The 25,201-nt window shown below is 45.0% G+C and overlaps 1 protein-coding gene across 5 annotated transcripts in view; it reads right to left on the bottom strand.

Annotated features, from left to right (window-relative positions):
* tiam2a (TIAM Rac1 associated GEF 2a) overlaps positions 1-25,201 on the bottom strand; it is a 71,943-nt gene that overhangs the window by 5,521 nt on the left and 41,221 nt on the right. For all 5 annotated transcript variants that reach the window (XM_085767230.1, XM_085767228.1, XM_085767231.1 and 2 more), the window contains 13 exons: positions 24,483-24,659; positions 23,744-23,848; positions 23,576-23,654; positions 23,354-23,443; positions 23,045-23,263; positions 20,358-20,452; positions 8,054-8,287; positions 6,715-6,783; positions 5,574-5,699; positions 4,959-5,067; positions 2,491-2,670; positions 2,098-2,216; positions 141-249 (listed from right to left, as the gene is read on the bottom strand). In XM_085767230.1, the coding sequence (XP_085623356.1) occupies positions 141-249; positions 2,098-2,216; positions 2,491-2,670; positions 4,959-5,067; positions 5,574-5,699; positions 6,715-6,783; positions 8,054-8,287; positions 20,358-20,452; positions 23,045-23,263; positions 23,354-23,443; positions 23,576-23,654; positions 23,744-23,848; positions 24,483-24,659 (1,711 nt within the window). The remainder of the gene's footprint in view (positions 1-140; positions 250-2,097; positions 2,217-2,490; positions 2,671-4,958; positions 5,068-5,573; positions 5,700-6,714; positions 6,784-8,053; positions 8,288-20,357; positions 20,453-23,044; positions 23,264-23,353; positions 23,444-23,575; positions 23,655-23,743; positions 23,849-24,482; positions 24,660-25,201) is intronic.

Here is a 25,201-nt window from a genome sequence, read left to right as displayed (position 1 = left end):
TGTAGAATGAGTGAGTTGGCAATAAGAGCCAAGATATCAGTTGCCAAGAACCCTTTTGATTTCTGGCGAGGTGGGAAGGGGGACATGCACGTTCCCACAATGCAACAGTAACAGTGGCGGAGGCGGTGTTGTAGACTCACCAAACACGGTCATTTCAGGGTCTTTTCTCATTCTACCCAGCGATGGATGTGGGTTGAGCCAGACGACGGAGGAATGCATGAGAAACTCTCCCATCGAGATCTCTGTGACCTGAGAGAGAGAGACACATGAAGGAGATGTTTTGGAAGAGAGCGAAGATAGAAAAATAACAAGCCAGACGTTTTGCCTTTTCACTGCTGTATGTGAGACACATACTAAGCGTCAATGTCTGTGAATTGCGTTTCCACAGACACTGGCAGCTGGTGCTGGTACGTAGGGTGAAAGCTGATTTTCAAGCAAATCTTCATTTTAACTTTTTAACTGAGAGCTGTTTAAATACATTGAAAACATACAGTACCCTAGACAACATTATTTAGCATTCACTTTGAATATTTATACTGCAGTGCTTACCAACTAAATATTCCATCAATTTGTAAATATATTCAGTCCCTAGAGGCAATGCACAGAGGACGGCGTAAACAACATAAGAAGCTAAACAAGTCAGTCCACACTCATGTTTTGATTGGTTGCAAAATTGATAAGCAACTGCAGAGTAGCACTCTAGTGCAGAGTGGCCATTGGGACAACCAGGATATGTCCCAGTCAGCTGCCCAGCCAGTAAGCCCAAGCAAACTGACCAACAGGTTTCCCTGCGCACTCAACTGAGTGCCAGCCTCGTTGAGTAAAGGCTGATGTTTGTCATTCATGTTCTCATGAAAATCTCCAAGGTTTCCTTGGATTACATAATGTAATAGTCCAACCATTATTTATACCACTTCTTGCCTCTCTACATCTCACTCATGGTTGCTATAGTGACGCAGACTCTCATCAATCCAGCCTACTAAATGATTTTTGTTTAGCCTCCTATCTTTATCTAATTCTTTTTGTTCAGATGTAACATAACTTTCATGACCAAACATATAAAATAACCAGCAATGTTTGTTCGTTCTTAAATTAATGTATGGCGCAAAGCATCATGGGAAATGGGAAACGCGCTAGTCTATCACGTTAATATAATACATCCATGGTCTATCACTGAGAAAGTTAGCCTATCATTAAACTAGCGGCTACGGCTAAAAATAAAGCGACTCACAGGTTATGTCCCGGTCAGTCCTGCCCGTGTGTCACGTTATTTATAAGTTATATTAATTTAACAAGACAACACAGTCCGTGCTAAGTGGGCCGGTACGTCGGTACCTGGTCGGTACGCAGTACCGTTACTTCTGGATTTTAACCACTTGAGAGTCGGAACCTATGGGCACCGAAGCATGTTGGTGAGTAGGACAAGACCCGAAACCGTGGCGTTTGCAGCGCACTGTCGGTAAGATCCATTCGATCCGACAAAGGCACTTAGGGACATCGAACAAATCCATGATCTAACTGGTGCCCACTTCTGAAGGAAATAGCTAAATATAGGCTACCCATATTTCTTCTTTTGCTACAGCTAGATAAAAGTAACATGTGTTAAATGCACCAGAATGGGAAATGGTGTCTAGCCTTTACCTATAGGCTATTAAAAATTCTGGGGGAGGACACCCCTCAAAAGTTGTTTCACCCACATTATATTTATTTATTTATTTTGCTTCTGGCACCCATAGACTTTGCCATAATGTCACATAAGGCCATCTTATTGCCCCAGCTCTGTTTGAGCGGTTCAGAAATATGTAAATGCTGTGTGTGTGTGTGTGTGTGTGTGTGTGTGTGTGTGTGTGTTGGGCCGACGGTGGGCCAGTGCAGTCAGATTTTTCCCGGTAGATTTTGGTGCCCCACTCCGCCCCTGTTGATAAGTCTCAAGTATTTCATTTAATCTTCTATGAGAGACCCCGTGTAGCAGGTGTCCTGTGAAATCCAATGCCAATGTGATATCAATGCAAAACTGATGCTAAGCCAACTTTTTTAATATAGGCTACAAGTCTATTCTTGGTGATTATACATCCGATTCTGAAAACGTGTATCTACCTCCTTATCCAGGCCGGTCTGCTCAGCAACTAGCTGATCAAACACGGAGCCGTAATCCTCGTAGATCTTCTGCATCTCATTGATGTGGCTGGCCACCTTCTCCATGGCTTTCAGAGCCTCTGCAGGGACGAGAGCAGAGCGCAAGTGTTGACTGTATATGTAGCTGCTTTGCATTACAGTCGCAGATTGTATTTGCTCATTGTGCATGTGTGTGTGTGCATTGTGTGCGAGAACAACTCCAATCCTTATGTGCCAAGATCTGTCACTTAATGTTCCTACGCATGGCAGCATAACAATGTGACACTGAAATGACAAGTGTGAGTGCATATGTATTTTTAGGAGGATGTGCGAGTATGTGTATGAATGTGAATGTATATGTATTTCCCTCCGTACCGGTGAGGTGGTAGTGCTCCTCGCTGTCTGCGTCGGTGAGAGAGACCAGCTCCCTGAGCAGCAGGGGGTACTTGAGCACCCTCTGCACCGGTTTAATCAGGTAGGACTCCAGGGTGGATGAGTGCTGCTTGGTGGGGTTCCTCGCATCCAGGAATTCCTTGAAGGCCTGATCCGTCTTAGCTGAAATAACACATGTATTGTGTTAATAGGGATCTGTGGGTGGTCAGTGTGTTTGACGTGTTTGTGTGGTCTCAAGCAAACAAACTCAGAGACGTGCGGCTGCGCTGTGAGCCCCACAGTGTGATGTGATATAGAAAACTGTTGCATGTTATTAGTCCTAGTGCAGAATGATGGTGCAATAACATGTCTCCAGCAGGGGGTGGTGTAGCCTTCTCCTCTGCCCACCACAAAAACTGCAGTATTAAACTGTAAACATCTGTTAACGAATCTATTATACCATCATGTCTGAGTATCGTAATGAAGTAAGTAGGAGTTCTCACGTGGCTAAGAGAAATTAATATCCGTCAGAACTGTGGTGAGTTACTTTAATACTTGGAGAAGCTGTTTTGTTTACAACCTGGTGAAATGATCACGTTGGGACTGCTGAGTTTACACTGAAGCCAGCAGCATGGTGCCAACTAGCAGGTATAATAAAGAACAAGCCTTCTGTAAAGGTGATGACATTTTCCCAGAACAGTATGCTTCCACGACGCGTTCCGAGGGGGGCCATTAAAGTATTAATTATAGCACTCCCAGCCACAGACAGGCAGCCGCATTGACACCTCCCTGAGTAATTGGCAGGCAATTAACGAGTCGACAAATAAACAGAGAAACTAAGGCAACTCGGGGGCCTTCGGCGTGATGAGGAAGGGAGGGGAGCGATGAAGACGGCAGAGATGGGCATATAATTACTTAAAGGGTTTACAAACGCCCACAGATTTCCTCCCGGTGTCCTTGGATCAGCTGGTTGTGACCAGACTGTGCTGGCTGTTCTGTATCATGCTGAGCCACCTACATATTGAGTGTGAGCGCCGTGCAGCTATCGCCTTGTTATACCCGACTGTTCTTATCTGTGCCATGCAATTATTGCAGTGCATGTTGCTCTAATATTACACACACGCTTAAACATTTAAAGCTCTGGTTAGAAGAACAGGGTGTAAAAAAAAACCCTGTGGATACTGGTGCTTTGAGTCTGGCATCTTTTCTCAGCACTCAAACATTTGGAGCCATTCTGCGTCAAGTTGGCACTGCCCACAGACTGAGGCACTTGACAACAATCATTATGCAAAGACTTAAGTGGTGTTTTGAAAAGGACAGCCAGTCATTTTTTCTCCATATAAAACCTTAGACGTGAGAGCTTTGAGTCTTGGTAGCAGGGGTTGCCCTTCTGTTTACATTTCACTGTCAACAGCTCAACAGAAAGGTTCTCCTCCTATGTATTTACAGCTCTTTGGTGGGATAATATCTCATTAATCCTCATTAATATATATATAATATGCATATACATACATACATACATACATACATACATACATACGTATATATACACACAGTATGTATATAAATACATACATACATACATACATACTATATAACTGTACAGAAATCCTTCATTGCACCAGTGTTGCTTTGATAACCACAGTTCCCACATGTTATTCTCCTCTAGATGATTCTGACCCATGAGAGACTTTTCATCAGCCTGTCTAATCCTATTAAACATCAATCCTGCTGCTTACTTTGAGGAATATCCTCTGCAATTCTGGTAATGGGGCAGATTTAAGCAGCACAGGGGGGACAATTTGCCCCCCTCCCCCCAATGTCAGGAAAAGAAGCCAATCTTCATACATTTCCTCTCTGTAGTGGGCAACATTCCCAAGTAGCGGCAGAGAGGCTGGCTTCTCAGTGCACGTAAATCAACTTTAAAATTTCCACTCTGTCACATGCTGAGGGAGACGCAAGGAATTATTGGGTCTCTCAGGTTGTCACGGTCACATATCTGCCATTAGTGGACAAGGTTATCCAAAGTCTGTGCATAAATAGATGCGTGTATTTGTTTTAAAGTCTCCCTGCTTGAATGTTAAGAAACCACAAATCACAAAATGATTTTTTTGCAATGCTAATACCTTGGCTGTGTCTTGTGGATGATGCTGGAGATGGAACAGGGTTTGCGGTAAATTGGGGAGACATCACTCAGCTCACTGTCACCCACTGTGTTTGTCTGGGACATTTGCTTTCCTATATAATTGATCTGTCTCCCGAAAGACGGGACAAAATCTGTGGAGCTGTGAGGTGTCTCTGATGCAACAGAGGTGCAAGGAAGCTGAATTTAGCAGAGGTGTGGTGCATTTTGGATTAGTGCGTGTCTGCAGATATGTCTTTATTTCATGCCAATCTTCACCTCCCACCTGTGCAGCAGGACTGAATTCAGGTCACCATGTATACTTCATGTGCTTAGGTGTGTGATGTACCTCTCTCCAGGACCTTCTGGACCTTGATGTGGTTGGCACAGAAGCCGCTGTAGAGCTTGAAGTGGTCAGCGTAGTAGAGGAACGAGCCCCCAAGAGAGAACAGCAGCTTCTGTAAACAGAGGAGGGTGTGAGAGGAAAAACAGAGCGTGTGAGCAAGTGCTGCACACGGATGGAGAAAGAGCGATGCTACACGAGGCTGGAGAGACGATGAGAGAGTGCGAACATGTGAAGTCGTAACAGGACCTCTGTCTTCCCTCTCCTGGGAGACTATTCGTACGCCCCCTCTGTCCTCGTCCCTCTTGCCTAACCTTCTGAGCGTACTAGCTTTCAGCAGCTCACAATTCAACCAGTGAACCACTGCCTCAATCAATAGACCCCACATCTTGTCATGTCAAGGCTATAAATCAGCTGGCAGTGCTCATGTCACATCTCCTCTATTATTTATAAACCTCAAGATCACAAAGATCAGGCATTTCTGTGGAATAGCAGCTAAAAATCACCTGAGTTTGGGTATAATGATGTTCTGTATACTCAGTCTGATGGAATCTAAACTGAACCTTTGGACATTTAATCAATAATATAATACGTTACTCTGCGTTTGTGCGTGTATCTCACCTTGAACTGTGAGGGAGTCTCCAGGGTGCTAAAGTCAGGCGAGGAGGCGATCCTCTCCTCCAGCGTCTGCAGGAAGACCCTCTGGAAGTCCAACATCTCTGGCAGGCTGCCAAACAGGCTCTCCATCTGAGGAGGAGAAACGGGGGTAGAGGGAGGATGGAGAGACAGGCAAAGGAAGTTTGGAATAGTGGGGAGGAGATGGAAAAGGATGTATGAGAGGAAAATAGGCAAGAAAGCGTGAGTGGGAGTGTGGGGGGAGGAGAAAGAATATGAGGCTACAAGGAAAAAAGAGCCAAGATAGCTTGTAATTCATAACAATCAGCGAGACAGGCACCCTGGAGTGATATAAAACCTCCTCTCTCATGGCTCCATCTCCGACAAAGGCACTTAGGGACAAGCTATTAGCCCTGCTAGAAATACACTGCACACACGTGTACAAACTTTCTGCAGCCTTACACCCCCTCGCCAACACACACACACCTAGGGTTAACACTTCCCTTCATTAAAAAGCATTCGAGGGCTAACATGCCCTTGTCCATTTTGTGTCTGAACACGTTCCACTGTCCCATAATGGCCTTTTAATTTGCACTAGTGCTCAGTGGCCTATCGACTAGTGTGTCTTGGGAGAGACGTCCTGTGTTTGAGGTCACACCTGGCACAGCGCTGCACACCACAACACCGAGGTCATTAGCATGCTGCGGTTCCTCTAGATGTTGTCACAGGGACTCAAAATCTCACTTTAAAGTGTTATTTAAATGAAGGGAAATCACAATTTTCTCAGTGTAAAGGATACTCTGAGATCAGTGGACAGCTATAAGGTGCTAATGAAATGCGAAACAGAGGTGAATGCTCACAGGGTAGGCTTCTTCTAAAGCTGGCCTTTATTAGTGGGTCCCACAGGGACACTAGAAGGTCAGTGTAGGGGAAATGCTAATTTGTCCTCCAGCCTATCACAGTGGTAATGAGAGATATGCCCAAACAGAGTTCATCACCACCACCTTTAGGTAATAAACACTCAATGAATTCAATGTCCTATACAGCCTCAAAACCTCCCATGATATGCTTCTGTTCACGTTTTATTCTTTGTGCAAACACACACACACACTTGCACACATACACCACCACCACCACCACCACGTACCTCGTCCAGTGTGAGGAAGGTTTCATTCTGCAGGGGTTTCAGGTAGATCTCAAACAAACAAGCCAGGTCCTGCAGCAAAGATCCAAAGGGTTAGTGACAAGGAATCAAACACAGAGAGTAAACATTATTCCTTAACCTGCGTGTCCTTTAACATCCCTTTCATAATCAGATGCCCCCTTATTTCTCACTTCATAACCTCTATGCGACTGCCTCCCACAATCCCCCATCTCATTCCTCCACCATCTCCCCTTGCTCTCCCCTTCTCCCACCCCAGCCCCCTCTCCTTTAATGTGGCTGTAGCTTGTCTTGGTATCAGTGGGAATATTCTCATTAGGTTGATTTATGAGCTCCCTCCTGCTCCTCCTCTTGCCTCATCCCCCACCCTTAGCTACCTAAGGCAGTAGTGGTGCACAGATTCGGGTGAACATTCACTCTGGGAAGACAATCTCCTCCCTCAATTACAAATCAACAGCATGTTGAAGATGAGGGGTGCACGGGGAAAGGGGCTCAATGAAAAATGAGGAGATGAAGAAGAAAGGGGAAAAAATGCCAGACACCTCATGTGCCTCAGACAGGAGAAGATCATAGATGCGGCTCTTTCATGTACACCAGGGAGAAAAAGGTCATACGGGAAACCACGAGGGCAGCAAAATGATTGGGCGGGAGGAAGATGAATTAGGCCAGACATGGAGGAGGAGCAGTATAACTGTGACACAGGAAACACCATCTCTTTTGGTTCATCTTGTTCTTAATGCCCCATATCATTTCTAAGCCCAATATCTTGCATTAAGAGAACAGCATGACATACTCGTTTGCCTTCTTGCTGAGAGCTGGATGAGAACATGTCTGTGTGATGGATATGAAGCTGCAGCCAGCAGCCATTTGACAGAATAGAAGGGAAGTAGAGGGAAACAGCTAGCTGGCCTGGTTCTTTCCAACGGTAATTAAAGCTACAACGCACCTCTAAAGTTGACTGAATATAATATCTCATTTGTTAAATCAGTACAAAAAGCCAAGTGTAAAAATGAAAACTTGACATTTTATGGGGTTATGTGCCAGGGGCGGCAACTTCCTGTAGACTTTAATGTTGCTAGCCAAGAAGTAGGCAGACACGTTACTCGCCATAAAAGCTCTGACAGTAGTTGTGTTTACACTTTATTTCTTAAACAGGTTAAACTGTTTTAAAAAAGGCAGATTTTCACCTTTGAAGAGAGCCAGGCTAAGTTGAGGTCAGTGACTATTGGTCCCTGCTTCATATCTTCAGGCTTATTTTGGTTAATGCAATAATATTGAATTAAAGGAGTTAAGGCCAATAGAACACTGAGCTTTGTGGTCTCACCTTCACATAGGACTTCTCTGTGTCCACCAGCTCCTGGATGACCTTGCGTAACCTCTCAGTGGCGCTCATGTGCTTGGGGCAAGGTCTGATCAGGGTGGCCTCTCTCGTGGAACCCAAACCCAACTCCCCTCCCTGCTTCACCCGAGGTTCCTTGTTGTCCTCCATCAGGCCGCCGGCGCCTGAGCCCGTCCCTTCCTGGAAGGACTGGTAGAGAGTGCACACTGTGTCCACGCTCTGTAGGGGGCGACAAAGAGAAGGGGGGATATTTAGGTTAGGTATCTCAGGGATTATAAACAGCCAGCTGGATAAAATGAGGATCACCCTTGTGATAAGACACTACTTTGCATGCAAACACATTTGTGCATATGCCCACAAACATATTCTCTGAGATGCATTAAAATGCCTTTTACCTCCCTGATTTAACTATTCACCACTAATGACTTCAGCTCTGAAGCTGTATGCAATAATGATGTATGTACAGTAGTTGTACACTATACATGGCCAGCCAATCCCCGGAGTATACTGAGGGCGTTATGGAGATTTAGTTAGCACTCTATGCTAATTGGCTTTGCATCAAAGACTTTACAGCGCATCTGAAAGACTGACTGGATATCCCAGCAGATAGTATTATACCACATTACATTCTTCTAAATCCATAACGGACAGTTATGCAGCTTTGTGTCACATCGGTTCCAGAAAATTTGAAATGCCAAGAGATCCCCAAGAGGTCATGTATTAGTCTGTAATAGTTTGTATTAGAGGGGATTGGAGGAGGGGTGTTAGTGGCATGTAATTTTCTAAATTTCATTGGTAATACCTCCGCTCATTCACAAAAAAGTACAATCTCCGCCAGCTCCCTTTGTACTTCTTTGATAGGTGGAAACCCCATGACGAACTTAGCGTCATACCATTTACGGAGGTGTTTGACTGAAACAGATAATCCGCATTATTTTATACCGGACTGCATTGCCTGGGGTAAGGAAATTAACATCAGCTCTGGACGCCATACTGAGAAGCCTTGCCTGTGGCGGGTACAATTTTGTAGTCTGTGAGCAACTGTGGCAGAAAATGAACCATTATCAGCCTCTCTGTTCTTATTCCCTCGGACATGAAACAGAAGCAGTGGGGAAGAAGCCTCTCCTTCCTCTCTACGTTACACCATGGTTACCATTCTGCAGAAAATGCTTTTCAAATCCTACAGCAAATGTATGCACAAAATACAATCTAATTTGTTGCCGGACAACTGCACCAAGCTCTGCTACGCGATAGTGTGCAAGGCAAGCCATCAATTATCATTTTTGTGCTAAAAATAGCCCCATGATGACCAGTGCTTCTTATTCCAAGTAAATGACATGATGTAGCATTATAATCTGTGGCCAGGCACTAGAATCAGCGGAGGCTGATAAGTGCCCGTAATAGCAGGTTCCAATCCGCTGCACAGCAACACAGTGCAGTGGGATGGCCACGATGCCAGGCAAAACAGCTGCTCAGCACTCTCCATATTCCTCTGTGTGTGTGTATGTGCAAGTTGGGGTGTGCTGGTATTGAAAATATTGCATGAGCAAGCATTCAAGTACAATTCACCGCTGAAAGACTGTACAGGAACACACATGGATCAATGCAGCCTTCTGACACTGCAGGCATCAGTGTGCACACATGCACATACACACATACACACACACACACACACACACACACACACACACACACACACACACACACACACACACACTGGGCAGTCTGTCTGAGCCACTCAGCTTTGATACTGGTGTGAGCTACCACCCACACACCCCCCAAATTCCACTCCCAGGGAGCCCAGAGACAATCATGGCTTCCGTTAATAAGTCCGCAACTCATCAGCTAGCTTATTATAACATGGTCACTCAGGAGACAGACCCTCAGTGCTGCGACAGACTGCGTGAGAGTGACAGACTGAAAGACAGAGAATAGAGAGAAAGAGACAGAAGGGGAAAATTCCTCTCCGTGTCCTCTCCATGTCTGGGTTAAGACTCTTTCAAGTGATCCACCACCCACAGCAGCGCTCCTCTCTGGATGTCTTTGAATGTGGGCTGATAATTACAACTGGGCCTTGATGCCTCCCTGTGCTCTGGTGGAGGGACCAAAGATCTGAGCGAAGACCCAGACACACTCATACACTACAAACAGACGAACCTGCAAACACGCTCACACACCGGCTCTGGGTCGACACTTTACTGAAATTGGATTAACACTGCTAACAATGACAGTGTTAAGGTGTTGATGGCATGTTAGCTTACTGAAATCACTCTATTTTTAATATATTCTATTTTATTTTTATTATCAAAATTGCTGCTGTCTTTTTTTAAAAGAATTATTGTCTTGTCTTAAATGTGTCTCCTTTTCATATTTGTCGAGCATACAACATGACATACGAGGGCAGCAAAATGATTAGGTGGGAGGAAGATGAATTAGGCCAGGCAGGAGGAGGAGAGGAGGAGGAGCAATATGTGAGGAAACACCATCTTTTTTGGTTCATCTTGTTCTTAATGCCCCATATCATTTCTAAGCACAATATCTTGTATTAAGAGAACAGCATGACATTGTGAAATATACTCGTTTGCCTTCTTGCTGAGAGCTGGATGAGAACATGTCTGTGTGATGGATATGAAGCTGCAGCCAGCAGCCATTTGACAGAATAGAAGGGAAGTAGAGGGAAACAGCTAGCTGGCCTGGTTCTATGCAGCGGTAATTAAATCCACAACGCACCCAGGCTAGCAGCTCTTTAGGTTAACACCAGCATGCTAACACTGCTCACAGTGACAGCGTTGTCAGTGTTGTAGAATGGCTTCTCGCTTCTATGTTAATGGGGTTTTGGAAGTGACATTAAAATTTAACTGAATTGAAATAAGATGTTCAAGGTCGTCTACATCGAGGGTGTCAAACTTGAGTCCTGTAGCCAGGCAGAGGGTCCAATCCGGCCCTTAGGATGAATTTGACAAGTGTGGGAGTGGGAGATTTGAAAATTGCACATATTTTTATCAAAAGATTTCAAGGTAGTTCATCAACTGTAAACATCTTAATAAATCTTAAGTTCTTTTTATTTATAGGTTATCATGGTATTATTTTACTGGTCCAGCCCACTTGAGATCAAATTGCGCTGTTTGTGGCCCCTAAACTAAAATGAGTTTGACACTGACACGCCTGGTCCACATGCTACAGTATATTAGCACTAAAGCCACGCAGCTAGCTATTTAGCTGCCATCTTGGTTTGAGCTATCTACTGCAATTTTCTGTTGTTAGAATAGGTAGTATTTTCTGGGATAGGCTATAGCTATTACCTGCCATGCATACACATGTAATCCATAAATAACCCTATCATTTCATACATGTGAGTACAGCTGCTGACCCACATTGTCCCACTACAGATAACAAAATGTGCTTCACACAGGGATGATGATGCCACACGCAGCGCCAGTCAACCTTCATTCACTGATACATGCTCTGGGAAAACTCCATATTGCACCAGGCAGGCAGACAAGGGGAGATTGCCTGAAGGAAACACAGGGGTTGAAGGATATCAGAGTGACATAAACATCAAATAGGCCACTGGTAGCTCCAGACACAGGAGAGCAGCTCTGTGCAGACAGATAACAGTCATATCTGCCATTCATTTCAGCTACAGGAGAGTGGAGGCCAGCCCAGGTCTTTAAAGTTGTGTGTGTGTGTGTGTGTGTGTCTGTGTGTACCGGTACCACACACCACTGCTCAAGTGCTGAGTTAATTCTCATCACACCCACACACACACTGGAAGGATGTGGGCTCAGGTTCACAAATGAGATGATAGAGGAGCCACACGTCCGGGGCGAAAAGGAACATATATGCTTGATTGGACGCTTGGGGACTTGTACACAGAGAAAAAACACTTTCACCTCTCACACAGGAATCCAAGTAAATAAGATATCCTAAATGCTAAATGGCAGATACCTGCAATGAAGCGTGACAAGACGAGGTGGGGAGGGAAAGAGGAGGGGGGAAAGGTGGGGGCCCACATGTCTGTCGTGACTCAGGAATTGCAATTGCTTCACAACAACCCCACCAACACGGACTGACATCCAGCCCAAATAACCAATTAAGAACGGAGAACATGAGCCAGCAGAGGCGGGAGAAAAGCCTGGGAGCGCCAGAAAAGACAAGTGGATTCGACAGCACCGCCGCTGATTCCTATTCAGGTTTTCTCACTGACAGCTATCAGCTCTGCGTCGTGTCTCCACCTCCTCCCTCTGCTGATGCCCTTTAGTCAATTTAGTAAAGAAGTCTCTGTCAACCCTTGCAGGTTAAACAAAAATAAATAAAAAATAAAAAGCCCCCGAGAAGCTGTCAAGTTATTTTGTCTCCATCTGCACGGTTTCCTTTCTGTCGACGTCCAGCTGTATTTCTTTCATTTACAGTCAGTTGTCATACGCGTGTACATGATGTTCCATTTGCTAGATCCCCTAGGACAAAGTGAGAGGTTGCTATACTCGCTATGTCAAATAAAAAAAATCCTTGTTTTTAATAATCCCCTCACATTTTCATTCCAAACCGGCCGAAGAAATCCCCTTGACATGAATTAAGCTGAACCTCTACACCAGCCCTTGCATCCCTCTGAAATGAAACCACATCTATTCATCCCAGAAAACCCCCCAGTGAACCTATTCACTATTAGAAGCGGTCATATTTCCAGTTTTGTTACTGAGGACTTTCTACTGGGTTTCTTAATGAGGCCTTTTCATAAATTGCATCGAATATCAGAGGATAAACCGTGTCAATCTTTCTAAATATTTACTTGCTCTCTTGGTCCTCGGCTCACCATGAAGAGCAGTCTGTAGAGCAGCCTCCATGCTGCTGTGGCCTGCCGCTGGGTCCTCCGGGCCAGCGAGCAGCCCTTCCTACGCAGCCTGCCCCCCCTGGATGCTGGCATGGCGGCTCCAGAGACAGCGTGCGATTTAACAGCTCGACCAAACGAAGAAAATATATATATCCGTGACGGAACAGAGAAGTTGGCTTGACCGTCCCAGTGATCTTCTCGCTCCGTCAACCTCCTTATTTTTCGTCTGATGGTCAGTCAATCTCTTCAACTTTTCTCACCCTCCTCCTCCTCCTTCTCCTCCTTCCCCTGCTCACTCTCTCTCTCTAATTTGCAGATGCCCTTCTCTGTTAGGCCCGGGGTCAGAAGCCTCAGCCTTGAGTATGCTTCAACCTCTGGGGTGGAGCGGGCTTTGATGGGGATCGAGCCATTGATCCTGGGTCCTGCCGTTCTGTGGGCGTAGGCAGAGAAAAAGTGCTTGCTGCTGGCTTGTTTTGCATATCAATCAGTAGCGGACGGTCTGGCCACTTGGTTTGTTAAAACAGAGGGAGAATTCTTCCCCTCGCATTTGTCCTCGTTCGCTATCCATCTCTTAGCATCAGCGCCGGCCAGCCTACGTCTCTACCTCCACATCCCGCCATCCATCCTACTTCTCTCTGCCCATTTGCCTCCAGATATCTCCATTTCTCCTTCCTCTGGGTCTTCCGCTCCTTTTCGGCTCCATATGACCTCTCTGGTGTGATTTCCAGAGAGCTGAATGGAGAGGCCCGGGGGTGTATCAGTGTCCAGTCTCTCAATAGCAGCAGTACAATGTAGACTGTTCTGGCTTGTTACCTCCACACACAGAGGAATGGCTGACTCAAAAATGGGAGGCTCTGAGCCGGTGGGGGTAACAGGGCAGGAATGCTAACTATGGCCTTGCACTAGAATAAAACGTGACATGTATCGCACATTGCACAGACTGCTTTCACATGGAGTAAATAAACTGAAGAAGAAGGCCCTGCCCTGGAAAACTGAATTTAAATTTAGCCAAATTGAGCTCATTCTTCATAAGGGTAGCAGGTTGATTGACGGTGTTCAGATTTAGGAGGTAAGACTTTGGCTCAGGTACTGTATATTCTCATCTGGTATCCTAGGAGAAGACAGTTCAATGTCAAGGTGTTGGTGAAGCTCTCTCCAGCTGTTCCTGTCTGACTGTGTGTTGTTAAACAATCTTTGTCCGTTTTATGTTGTCATTCAAGACACAGGGATGATAAAATGACAATGGAAAGTCAATGCAACAAAGGTCCCAACCATGGACGAGACAAAAACAAGGGTCAATGCAGTTCAGGGTCAGCACCTGAACACCTGGCCATCAGTCAGTAGTTAGTTAGTTTCTATAAAGCCTCAGTATGCTTTAAAGTTTAAAGACAATGTGCACCTGGCCAGATGCTGAATAAAGTATCCCAGAATCCATAGTCATTAAAGCAGATATCAGTGGAATGTTTTTGTTAATATAAGTCCTAAATAGTCCTATTTTCCGTCAGCAATCACTTACATGAAGTATTTCAGCCTAAACACGAGTCTCTCCGTCACTATGCTCTGCTGTAACCCGAGGAGAAAATTTTCCTTGTGGGATACAAGTGTTATCCAATGAGGGGAGAGAACGGCATGAAGGGCTGTGTGTGCAGCCAAGGGATGCGCGTGAATGTGGTGACGTAGCACGAGGACCAATTGATGCCTGACAAGGGCGGGGGCTGCTAACTCATGGTGCGTTCAAGGAAACTAGTACTTTGTGTTTTTCCTTCCTGTGAAGTCATACCAGTTCGATCTGGTACGAGTTCACGGGTCGGAAGTTACGAGTGGCCGTTATAGGGAACTTTCACAGACAACAGGACGGTAAAAACACGAGCTACGGGTTACCTGGAACGCTACCAAGTCGTAGTTGTGACTTGAAGCTGTAACTTACGGTTTCAAAAGCCTGCCTTGAACACAGCATTAGCCGAAACGGCCGTGCCACTGATATCTGCTTTAAGGAGGTTTGATGACTTGTGAAAAAAAGAAAATCCAACACAAAAGTTGCTTGAATCCTGTTATGTCCTTCCCAAGAAGAGATTTCTCAGCCTCATTTGAGTCATACTCAAATACTTGTTTTTGTTGCGGTTGGGTGTAAAAAAAAGAAAGTTTAAAAAAACAGACAGACACACACACACACAGCTTGGCGCTGTCAGACTGGGAGGTTGCAAGATAAACACTAAACACTGTCTCCATCTCCCTTTAACGCTCCGATGGAGTCATTATGTTCAGAGCTCAGATGAAACGCTGCTCAAATCAAAGGAGAAGCCTCGCGCTTTACAAGTGGAGAGGCTACATCTTAGCAGAAATAAACAAACAAACTTGGGAACGGAGAGGATAAAGAAGAGGGGATGAAATACAGGCGTGTCCCTGGGGGAGGCTTTACCCATCCCTCACAGGGAACAGCCATGTCATGACACTATAAGAACGAGGGCGAGAGAGAGAAAGGGAGAGGATGAGAGAGGAGGCCTGGTGGCCGGTAGGCAAGCCAGTGATTCATTTGCCATGTTAGTGGGCTATAGTGCCACAATGCCATCTTCTTTTCAAAGCCCAATAAAAGAAGACACACGCTCATAAATCAAACAGAGTGGAGGGGAGGAGAGAGGAAGACGAGGGGGAGGGCTGGTCCCGTCGCGCTCCGCTCAAGCCCATTTACGCCTTTTATTATTCAGCCTAAACAAATATTATTCCACAAAGTCTCGGAGGACTTTGGGAGAAGAGTGTGTTTTAATAATGAACCCAGCCTCAGATTAAAGCACCCATTCTACTGAGTCCCCTAGGCTATTCAGATCGACTCCTCTGCATGACTGCCAGTACAAAGGCAAAGTAGTGCTAGGACTATGCTATTCTTACTGCACCAGGATGCCTAAATGCAAATGAAAGGTTAAGTGGAAATGCTTGCTGCCAAAGTTAACACAGCCTGATGACAAACAAGTCTTTGGAATAACTAATGGCAACCTCTATGCTGCTGCACCTCTGCTTCCTGACCAGTAAAACGGAAGCAAAAGGACTCATCACTATCACCACTTATCTGACACCAGAAGATAATACAACCACAGGGCACACAGGGCAGCCATTTGAGGGCAAATACATGCCCATAAAGACACTAACCGCTGGTCAAAGCGATAAAATTAATTCTAATGGGGCACATAGTACTGTGATAACATCATGTATTGCAGTAAAGGCAGGGGAGATAGGGCAAAAAGTAACACTATGACCTTTTGACCTGCTCTGCTTAGACCATAAACCATGTGAGAACAGTGGGATTAAAGAACACTAGAACACAGCCGTGTACTGAAGAAAAACAAAAGGAAAAGTCCGCAGACAGCTCTGTAAATGTCTAGATGCTAAAATAAGCACGTTAACATGCTCACATTGATGCAGACTATATACCATGCTTTGTTAGCATACAGTTGCTAATTAGCACCAACACGAAGTCCTGTGAGAATGTCATTGGTTTTGTATAGACACAGATGTGGTGAGAGATCTAAATTCTCCAGTGCCACAGTACCAGTTCAATTCAGCAGATCATGAGAGTAGCCGTGCTCAATCCTCTGGGCACCACTGGTGCCACACAATTTCAATCCATCCCATGGTTTTTGAGATGTTCCAGTTAAGTGGACAATCAATCTGACTGTCATTTCCCCAGCACTAGCCTAGCATGGCTAAAAATGTAATGAATAATTTATTCATAGTGGATTTAATGTTGTAATTCTTGTAGCCTACTCTGTAGAGTAATGCTACAGTGAAATATTATGCATAAATATTCTGACTGTAAAATGTAAAGTGCAAACTCACATTCCTGGAGTTATATTTACACACAGAAGGTCGTGGGAGTTGTGTGAAGCTTTGCAGCTAAAGTGTGAAGATTCATAGTATCAGCTACTTCAGTTAAAACCTCCCACAACCCGTAGTTACCAGTAGTTTGTCTCCTTTAGCGTCTCTCTGGCAGGACAAGCAGGCTGCCACGTCCTGGGCCAGGCAGGCCAGCTTGTCTTTGACGAGCCGTCCCAAACTGAGCAGCGCGGAACCCAGGAACAAGTCCTTCTCCTCGGCCTCGCAGCCGGACGGCCAGAACCAGCACATGGCCAGGAGGGAGCAGAGGGCCTGGGCGGGGGACTGGTCCCACATAAAGAGCTCCATGAACGTAGTGATGTAGAGGCACGACTGAGGAGCTTCATCGTTGACCGGTGGGGCCATGATCGGTATGACCACTGATGTGGCTGTGCCGGGCACTCCCTCTGTGGTCATTTTAGCCGGATCTGGTTCATGTTGGATCTGGGTCCCTGTCGGTCCCTCCGTCGCTCCTTTCAAGTTTTTATCTGCGTTTCCAAGTTGTTTTCAGTGGAGTGCACCGATGAGAGTGGGCTAGCATTAAGGAGACTGACAGCAGTAAGCTTAGATTATTAGTCTGCTCACGGCCAGATGGTGGCTGATGGGCTTAGTCATATAACACACACACCCATCCCACAGACAGACACACACACCAGTCGGGTGAGGGGGGTTGCTCTAAAGTTTAGGGAGGGGATGTTGTAGCTCTGAGGAAGAAGGGATCATGTTTGAAGATGATGATCCGTAGGCATCCACCATATCTTTTTGAAGTCTAGGACTCATAACATGAGAGGAGAATCAAAACTGATTAATTCAGTCTCTTAGTCACACACTTTTATGAAAAGTGTTCAAACACCTCAAAGACTCCTCCTGTCCCCTGAGACAAGTGAAAAAAGGAAGGTTGAGTCCAGAAACAGAGGTAACAGAGGTAACAGATCCAGCACAAATCAGTACAGTATGCTGATGTGTATGAAAAGAAGCAGAATAACATTGAATTAAGCCAGTTAAGCCAAACAGTAAATTGTGGATTGTCTCCAGCCATAGCTCTCTTCATAAGACCATTTAAATGCTCTTACTCAAATGACTGGTCTGGACAATAGCAAAGAGGCTTAATACGTCTGTCTGCTGTTTAACCTTTAGTTTTACACAAGACATGAGTAGCTCATTTATAATGTGTTATAGCATCAATTTATGTTTTTTTTGTCATGTGATTCTCTAATTTTATATCCTGGTTCATCTGCATGTGCATGAATACACGTGTGTGACTTCACTACAGTGGACTGGTGCCATGTGGTGAAACCAGACCAACCGTGCCAGATTACTTCCCATGTCCTTCCATCTGTCCATCTGGGATCGACTGGTATCCAATAGATGTGTGCGTGTGTGTGCGTCTCCCCCATGTATGCGTGAGAATGTGTTGACGACCTGCCAGCCAAACAAATCCCCCATGAAGCCTCTACTCGAGCCATCTCACTTCCTAAACAAGCCCAGATTAGGTGAGGCATGAAAACTGGGTGCTGCAGTTTTTTGAAACTGAAGGTAAAATGTACAGTACACGCATCCATAGGACTGCTTCTCCTCACTTAAACAACTGCAAATCAATTCCATTTCCGGTGGCCCCATGGGAGTTATCTGCGACCAATTGAGTTGACTTCTGCAATCGATTGGTTAAGCTCATAATCGTACCACAACATTGTGTTAAACCAATTACTATGGCGCTCTATAGCCAAATGCAACATTGAGGAAGGAAACCCAATCATTATCCAGACGGTAAACAACATTATCAGCTGTGGCTGGTAAGCGCTCCACCTCAAACAAACAAACACACACACACACACACACACACACACAAATCTCTTGTGCAGTAAGTGCAAATTTGAATGTGACGGACCAATTAATCAAAGGTAGCCGGCCTAGTGAGGTAGTTGATTACAATGTGTGACAAGAGGCTTGAAATTAGTCTTTCCCTTCCATCCATCTTTATTGACTCCCACAACGCCCTGTGCACGCATGTGTGCACCTATATGCTGATACATGGCTGATTTTCTACCCGGTGACTCCATTTCTTTCTCCTCGCCCCAGAGAACAAACTGATGGCAGTGCCATGATTAAATCCCGCTCTTCGTGACGGCAAAAATCTGATTTACCAGCACCAATATCTCACCCTGTGTGTTTTTCTTTTTTCTATCGCCTTCACAGTGGCTGAGTCTTCCCGATGGAAGGAGTGAGATTTTCTTTCTTCTTATGCCTCAAATGTGCATGTATGTAGTGACCTAAGCACACACATTCACAAAGCTCCCCTCCCTCCCACACATACACACACCTATGTTCTATTCTTCCATTCATTCCCTAGCAAAAGACAAACGGCAGGGAGCTGAGCAGCAGCAGCAGCAGCAGCAGCAGCAGTGGTGCAGTGCAGATCCCAGCGCAGTGGGACTGACTCATGTCGCCGGGCAAACAAAAAGAGAGTCGAATAGAGCAAGAATAGAGAGAGGAGAGAGGAGAGGAGAGCTAGTTGTCCTCTCTAATCCACCTCCTGGCTGACCTCGGGTCAAATACTGCACGGCATCTTCTGACACAGGCAATTAGAATAAAGCCACGCCAGCCACAGCAATTAACGATGGTTTCTGGATATTTGGCCTGGATTTACTATCACTGAATCAGTAATGAAATGAGCACAACACTGCTGCCTATTCCCTGTTCCTTGTAGCTCATATTACATAATGAGCAGCTTGTTAAAAGTGCATCAGACAATCACTCACACTTCATGACAACCACATGGCTTCAAAAGGACACGAACTTTCAGCCGAATGATGGAAAAAGGAAGGTGAATAAATACATACGTGCGCGCACACACATGCACATACGCTCTCAGGCTTCCATCGTGTGGCTATTTGTGATGACCAGATTGTCCTGTATTACATTTTCACACTTCAGAGGCACAGTTCCCAACAGGGCCGGTTCACACTCAGTATAATGACTTCAATAAAGTCGGTTTACACATCAAAACCCTGACTGGGTTATTGAACAACTGACAGGATAGAAATAGGTGTGCAATCTGCCGGAAATCACGAGAGACAACTCAATGGCACATGCATAGAGGAGACATTCCTCTAAACCAGTTTGAAACACAAGAGTTTATTAATTGCAGAGTCCAAGACAGGACTTTTTACGGCAAAGACAAACACAGGAATACTGTATGTCGCCAGTAAAAGAAAGATATCTACTTGTATAGAGTATGCTCAGTAGAGACCTGTGTAGCTGTTTCTTGTCATACTAACCTCTTCTCTGGATCCCATCTGTATGGCAGTAATAGGTTGTGTTTATACTGGCGGCTATAATGGGATATCCTAATTATTATGGTAATGCTAAGGGTTGTTACTGAGAGCTCCACAGCTGCCACTGCGAGTGGGCATGAACTCTACACACTCCACAATATGCATACTGATATTCACACAAACAAACCTGGAAGGACAGAGAAGGTACTGTGTGTAGATGTGTGAGAGGCAGAATACATACTCTCTCTCTCTCTGGCACACACGCACACATACATACATACATACACTCCCACTCCCAAACTCTCGCCCCTCCTACCTTGCTATGCTGAACAGGCCTGTGTGCGCAGTGGGAGTGACCATTCTCCAGTCCTACGCACAGGGACTCCACACCATCAGCTGCAGTGCACACATCTGGAAAGAGAGACGGTGGGAACACTTTCAGAATTAGGTTTAGTATCATTCTGTGTGTGCATGTGTGTGTGTTTGACAGTGGGAACACTTTCAGAATTAGGTTTAGTATCATTCTGTGTGTATGCATGTTCTGCTTAGACCACCTATCACTGCATGTGCACTACAGTGGTTCTTGTTACAGCACGTATCCTTCCTCAGACCATCAAACAGGAACAATGCTGGCTAGGTTTAAAACCACCACGAGCCTCTGCCAGTTGCACAGAATTTAAATATGTGTCTCCAAACTAAACACAGCAATGGCTTTCCTTTACAGAAAAACAAACACTCTGCCGTCCTAATTAAAGACTCTGTTATCTATTTTCTAAAACCCTGAAATAGCTTTTCAGTAAGAGTTCAGTGCTCCTCTCAGTAAAATGTATATTTGCATATGAACCCTCCTGACATGATGGCTATATCAGATTAACCGGGTGTTAAAATATTTCCTGATTTCACCTACTTCTCATTAAATTCAAGGTCCCAAGGACAAACTCCCTGGCAGTTGGCACATGAAAAGACTTTATCCCTGATTGTAGCCCGGGAGGCAGGCCAACGTGACAGCAGGAAACAAAAACAAAACTTCTGGACCCCCCGAGGAGCCGAACTTCTCTTTTTTAAGCTCGCAATCATAGTCGACCAAATGTCTGACTGCTGGAGCAGAGTTACTAGGATATCTAGTCATCTAAAATTTAATTCTCACATCTTAAGCATTTGCATTAGGCTGAATGAATCCAGATGATGGGCGCTTCCCTTGTGGAAATGCCACCGTGAAATCATTTTTGTAATTTGCGTCAGACAAGTGTTAATTCCACACTGTGGGCATTTGCCTCCCTGCCTCCTTATCAGCCTGCCTGGAATCATGTGCCCTCTAGAGACGGAGAAGAAAACTGCAGGAACTTTGATCACACCACTTACTATAATGAGGCCTTCAAGTCATTAATCCATTTGTGTTCAATTATGGCAGCAGAGGAAGAAAACACTAATGAATTACTATCATTAAGATGACGCTTGTTCTGGAACTGGATTTTCTTTTCCACTTGTTTTTGATGAGTAAAAAATTGAATCAAATATTCTCTGTATTTTTGCATCAAAAATACAGACAGCAGAGCTTTAGTCAATTTTGCCTCCCTGTCATTATACAAACAACCTGCTAATAGATTATAAAGTAGAGTAAAGTGCATACAAATAACCCACAACATCCTGTGCTGCAAATCTGCAAGTCATACCATTCTTCTCTATTCAATTAACACCATCCTCCTGCTCTCTGCAACTTTCTCATGAACACCAAAAATATAACCTGAGGAAATTTTGAATTATCATACAAATTAAAAATCCCACTTGTACATTTCAATTCAGGCCAATTTGTGAATCTACTTTTTAAAAACGAACAGTTCTGTGCTGTACTGTCAAAAGACAAATTACAAATAATCACAATGGTTTGAAATATACGTTTTCATCACATCCTTGAAGAAAAAAACCATTATCATCTCAAAAATATCTCACAAAAATCTTAAACCTCACAATACCACAGACCATTTTCCTCTGGTTGAATTTCCCTTACCTTCAGTGCAAGGCTTGAACAAAAACAGCTGGGTATCAGCTGTGCCTGTCCAACAGCATGGACAACCTCACTGTGCACCTCTGACACCTCGCACCCACAGTGAGTCTGAACCGAGCCGACAGAGCACTATACATTCACTGTGATAATGAGCCCCCAGTGGTCCAACCTCTCTCTCTCCTGAGGATGCACAGAGCTCTGAAACTTCATCCGAAGCTTTTTATACTGCCCTTAACTTTTGACATCCGCTGTGTTTTCTCATGCTTGTATGAGGAAGTAGACAAGAAGATTACTGGAAGGGAAACGTGGTTGTGGCTGTGGTGAGAGCGAGGGCCGCCTCTCTCAGCTAATACTAATAATGTACTGTATGTCTGAATAACTTCTGCATTTTTTGTCAATAAGTCCTGACGATGTCAAACTTAGCCAGATAATGAATAATTTAGCATGTGACAAAATAAAACACGACCAACCAGATCAAACACTACTCTAAATGAGGAAAGTAAATGTGCCCAGCACAATTTATAACCTGAACCAACTGAAACTAAGGAGTTTATCAACTTTAAAGGGATAGTTCAACATTTTGGCAAATTGGCCGATTGACATAATCCCTATAGCAGTACGTTTGTTACCTTTAACTGTCAGTGCAAGCTATTTTTAGAACAGTGGAGCAGAGCCGCGAGCTGCTCAGAGCTATGCCACGTAGGCTTAGAGGATTTTCTTGGTTTCCCATTCCCTCATCAAACAATACACAATCCAACAACTCCAAAACGCTCTGGTGGACAAGTTGTGACCTACACATTCACCATGCTATAAGATAATAATGGAACGTTATGAGACAGAGTTGTTTTCGAGGTTAATTCATGCAAAACAGCTGATGTGCGTACCCTTTAAGTTTTGCTGTGTTTCTTAAATATATAAAGTTTTTGTACATATACAGTCCCTAGTAATACATGTTTGAGGATTTTTGTGTGTTTATGTTTTTATCTGGATTTAAGCACCTGAGGAGGACTTGGCTCGGTGGTGCTTGCTGCGAACCTCCTGGTTCAGTTTGGAAGGAGGGACCAGGTGGTTGGAGGCCACGTTTGGCGGCAGGGGACCGTCCCGCCTCAGGCTCAGGTGCAGGGTTTGTTCCGCAAACAATGTCTGAATGAGTGCCAGGTCCAGACCGGACACACAACGATTGTTCAGCACCAGGATCTCGTCACCTGGGCGCAAACCTGGCAACACAACCCACACACAGTTCAGTAAAGAGGTCGCACATAACATGTTGTTACCGTCGATTTAAGTGTTCACTGTCAAGCGAGCACCTTCGTTGAAGGCCAGTCCGTCAGGAAGCACCTCACTGACAAAGATCCGGCTGTTCTTTTGGCTGTCTATGTGTCCTGTGACTGCAAAACCTGCGCAGAGGAAGAGAAGCAAAGATGCAGGGACAGAGAGACACATTAGCCTGACAGAATGAGAACATGAAGCATTGTGAGGTATATAGAAAATATACAGCTAAATTAATCCACATCTGAGGCCCCACTCACCAAAGTCCCCAGTGGAGCTGAGCCTGCTCATGTGCAGTGTAAACACATTAACCGGCAAAACCTCCAACTGATCATTGACCTGCACGGTGATATCAAACAAATCAATACCCATTAAACAAGGTTCAGATAATGAAGAGTAAGCAGTGTGTATCCATGTGTGAGCCTCACCACGTCGCGGACAAGCTCTCCATGTGCCACGTATCGAACCTCCACGTCCTGACCCGCTCGCCTGTGCAGTCGGAGGCAGTGCAGGCCCGGGTCCAGCTGTTTCACCTGTTCACACAAGAGCCCTTGATGTTCAGCAGACTGCATGTACAGAATCATCCCACATATTTCATGCACCGATGCTTAGTATGACAGCTGCTGCGTGGCGAAAGCATGAATTATTCAGTGACTTTACACTTAGTGATGAGAAATTTGCAGTAAACAAAACAAAAAAAAAAAAGTTTTGCCCAAGGGACTACATGCATGCATGGTGTGTGTTTGTGTGTGTGTGTCCATCTATTTGCAGTCATCCTTAGAGGACTGTCTGGAGTCAGATGCTGCATGAATAGGTGTGGTATTTTAAGCCCTTGGGAGAATAACAAAACAAGAACTCCCTGTCCAGCTGCTTAAAAAAACATTTTTCCACACTAACAATAGCACACCTGGTGTAGGTGCACACTCTTAGAACATTAACTTTGTATTCACATGTAATCCGACTGCACATGACAGGAAAATATGCGCTTTCACCATCAAGTGTGATGGGCGGGATTCTGTTAAAAACCTAAAATTACACTTGACAACTGAATCTAAATGACATCACTGCTGCCTTTGTTTGGCGTTTTGTTCTGTAGCTGTCAGGAATATTGTTCTCTCTTTCCGGTGACATGTCATCATGTCTCTGAAACTGGCCTGCCAAACCAACCTTGCAGGCTGCAGAGAGAAGGTCGGCCGCTGTCTGGTCCCTTCTGATGGGAAGTTGGACTGTCAGGCCGTCTGGCATGTGGACACACGTCAGCACGTCCGTGGCACAGATGATGCTGTCCCACACACCGCCCTCGGGGGGCGACATGGAGTAGATGCTGGTCAGCACATCCAGCCTCTGTGGGAGAAGGGAAGAGGGGGGTAAAGAGGGGAAAGACAAGATAAAAAAAAGTGTGTGAGCAGCATTCGATGGAGGAGACAGTAAACAGAAAAAGAGGAGGAGAGGGAGGTAAACGGAGAGAGAGGGAGAGAGTGAATGGAGAGAAAACGAGGCAGAGTTTGAGTAGCAGCACACAAATCAATAGAGTTCCATTAGTTTAAATGCTTGGCAGTGGATCAAGCAGCGGAGCAAAGATGTCATACAATTAGCCTTTCAGAAATTCATTTGACAACACAGACGGCAGTTGCTGCACATAATAGTCACCGTAATGACCGTGTACACAAGAGGCCTGGCAAAGGTCTAGACGTCCAGATGATATCTGTGCACTTCTCCGAGACTTATTTGGTTTGAAAAGCCGCAAACACACTTGACTTCAGCGATGCATCGGGACAATTTATTTCAAAATCAGTCAAACTTTCAGAGGGGAGGGTAATTACTCGCTGGTGGCACTAACAGTGAGGTTTGAGTCGGGTATTAAGGCTGGGGGGGGGGGGGTTAGA

The sequence above is a fragment of the Trachurus japonicus genome, chromosome 22, assembly GCF_045865225.1.
Source record: "Trachurus japonicus isolate A0001 chromosome 22, Traja_1.0".
Lineage (NCBI taxonomy): Eukaryota > Metazoa > Chordata > Actinopteri > Carangiformes > Carangidae > Trachurus > Trachurus japonicus.
This window is presented reverse-complemented; position numbering and strand designations above follow the sequence as displayed.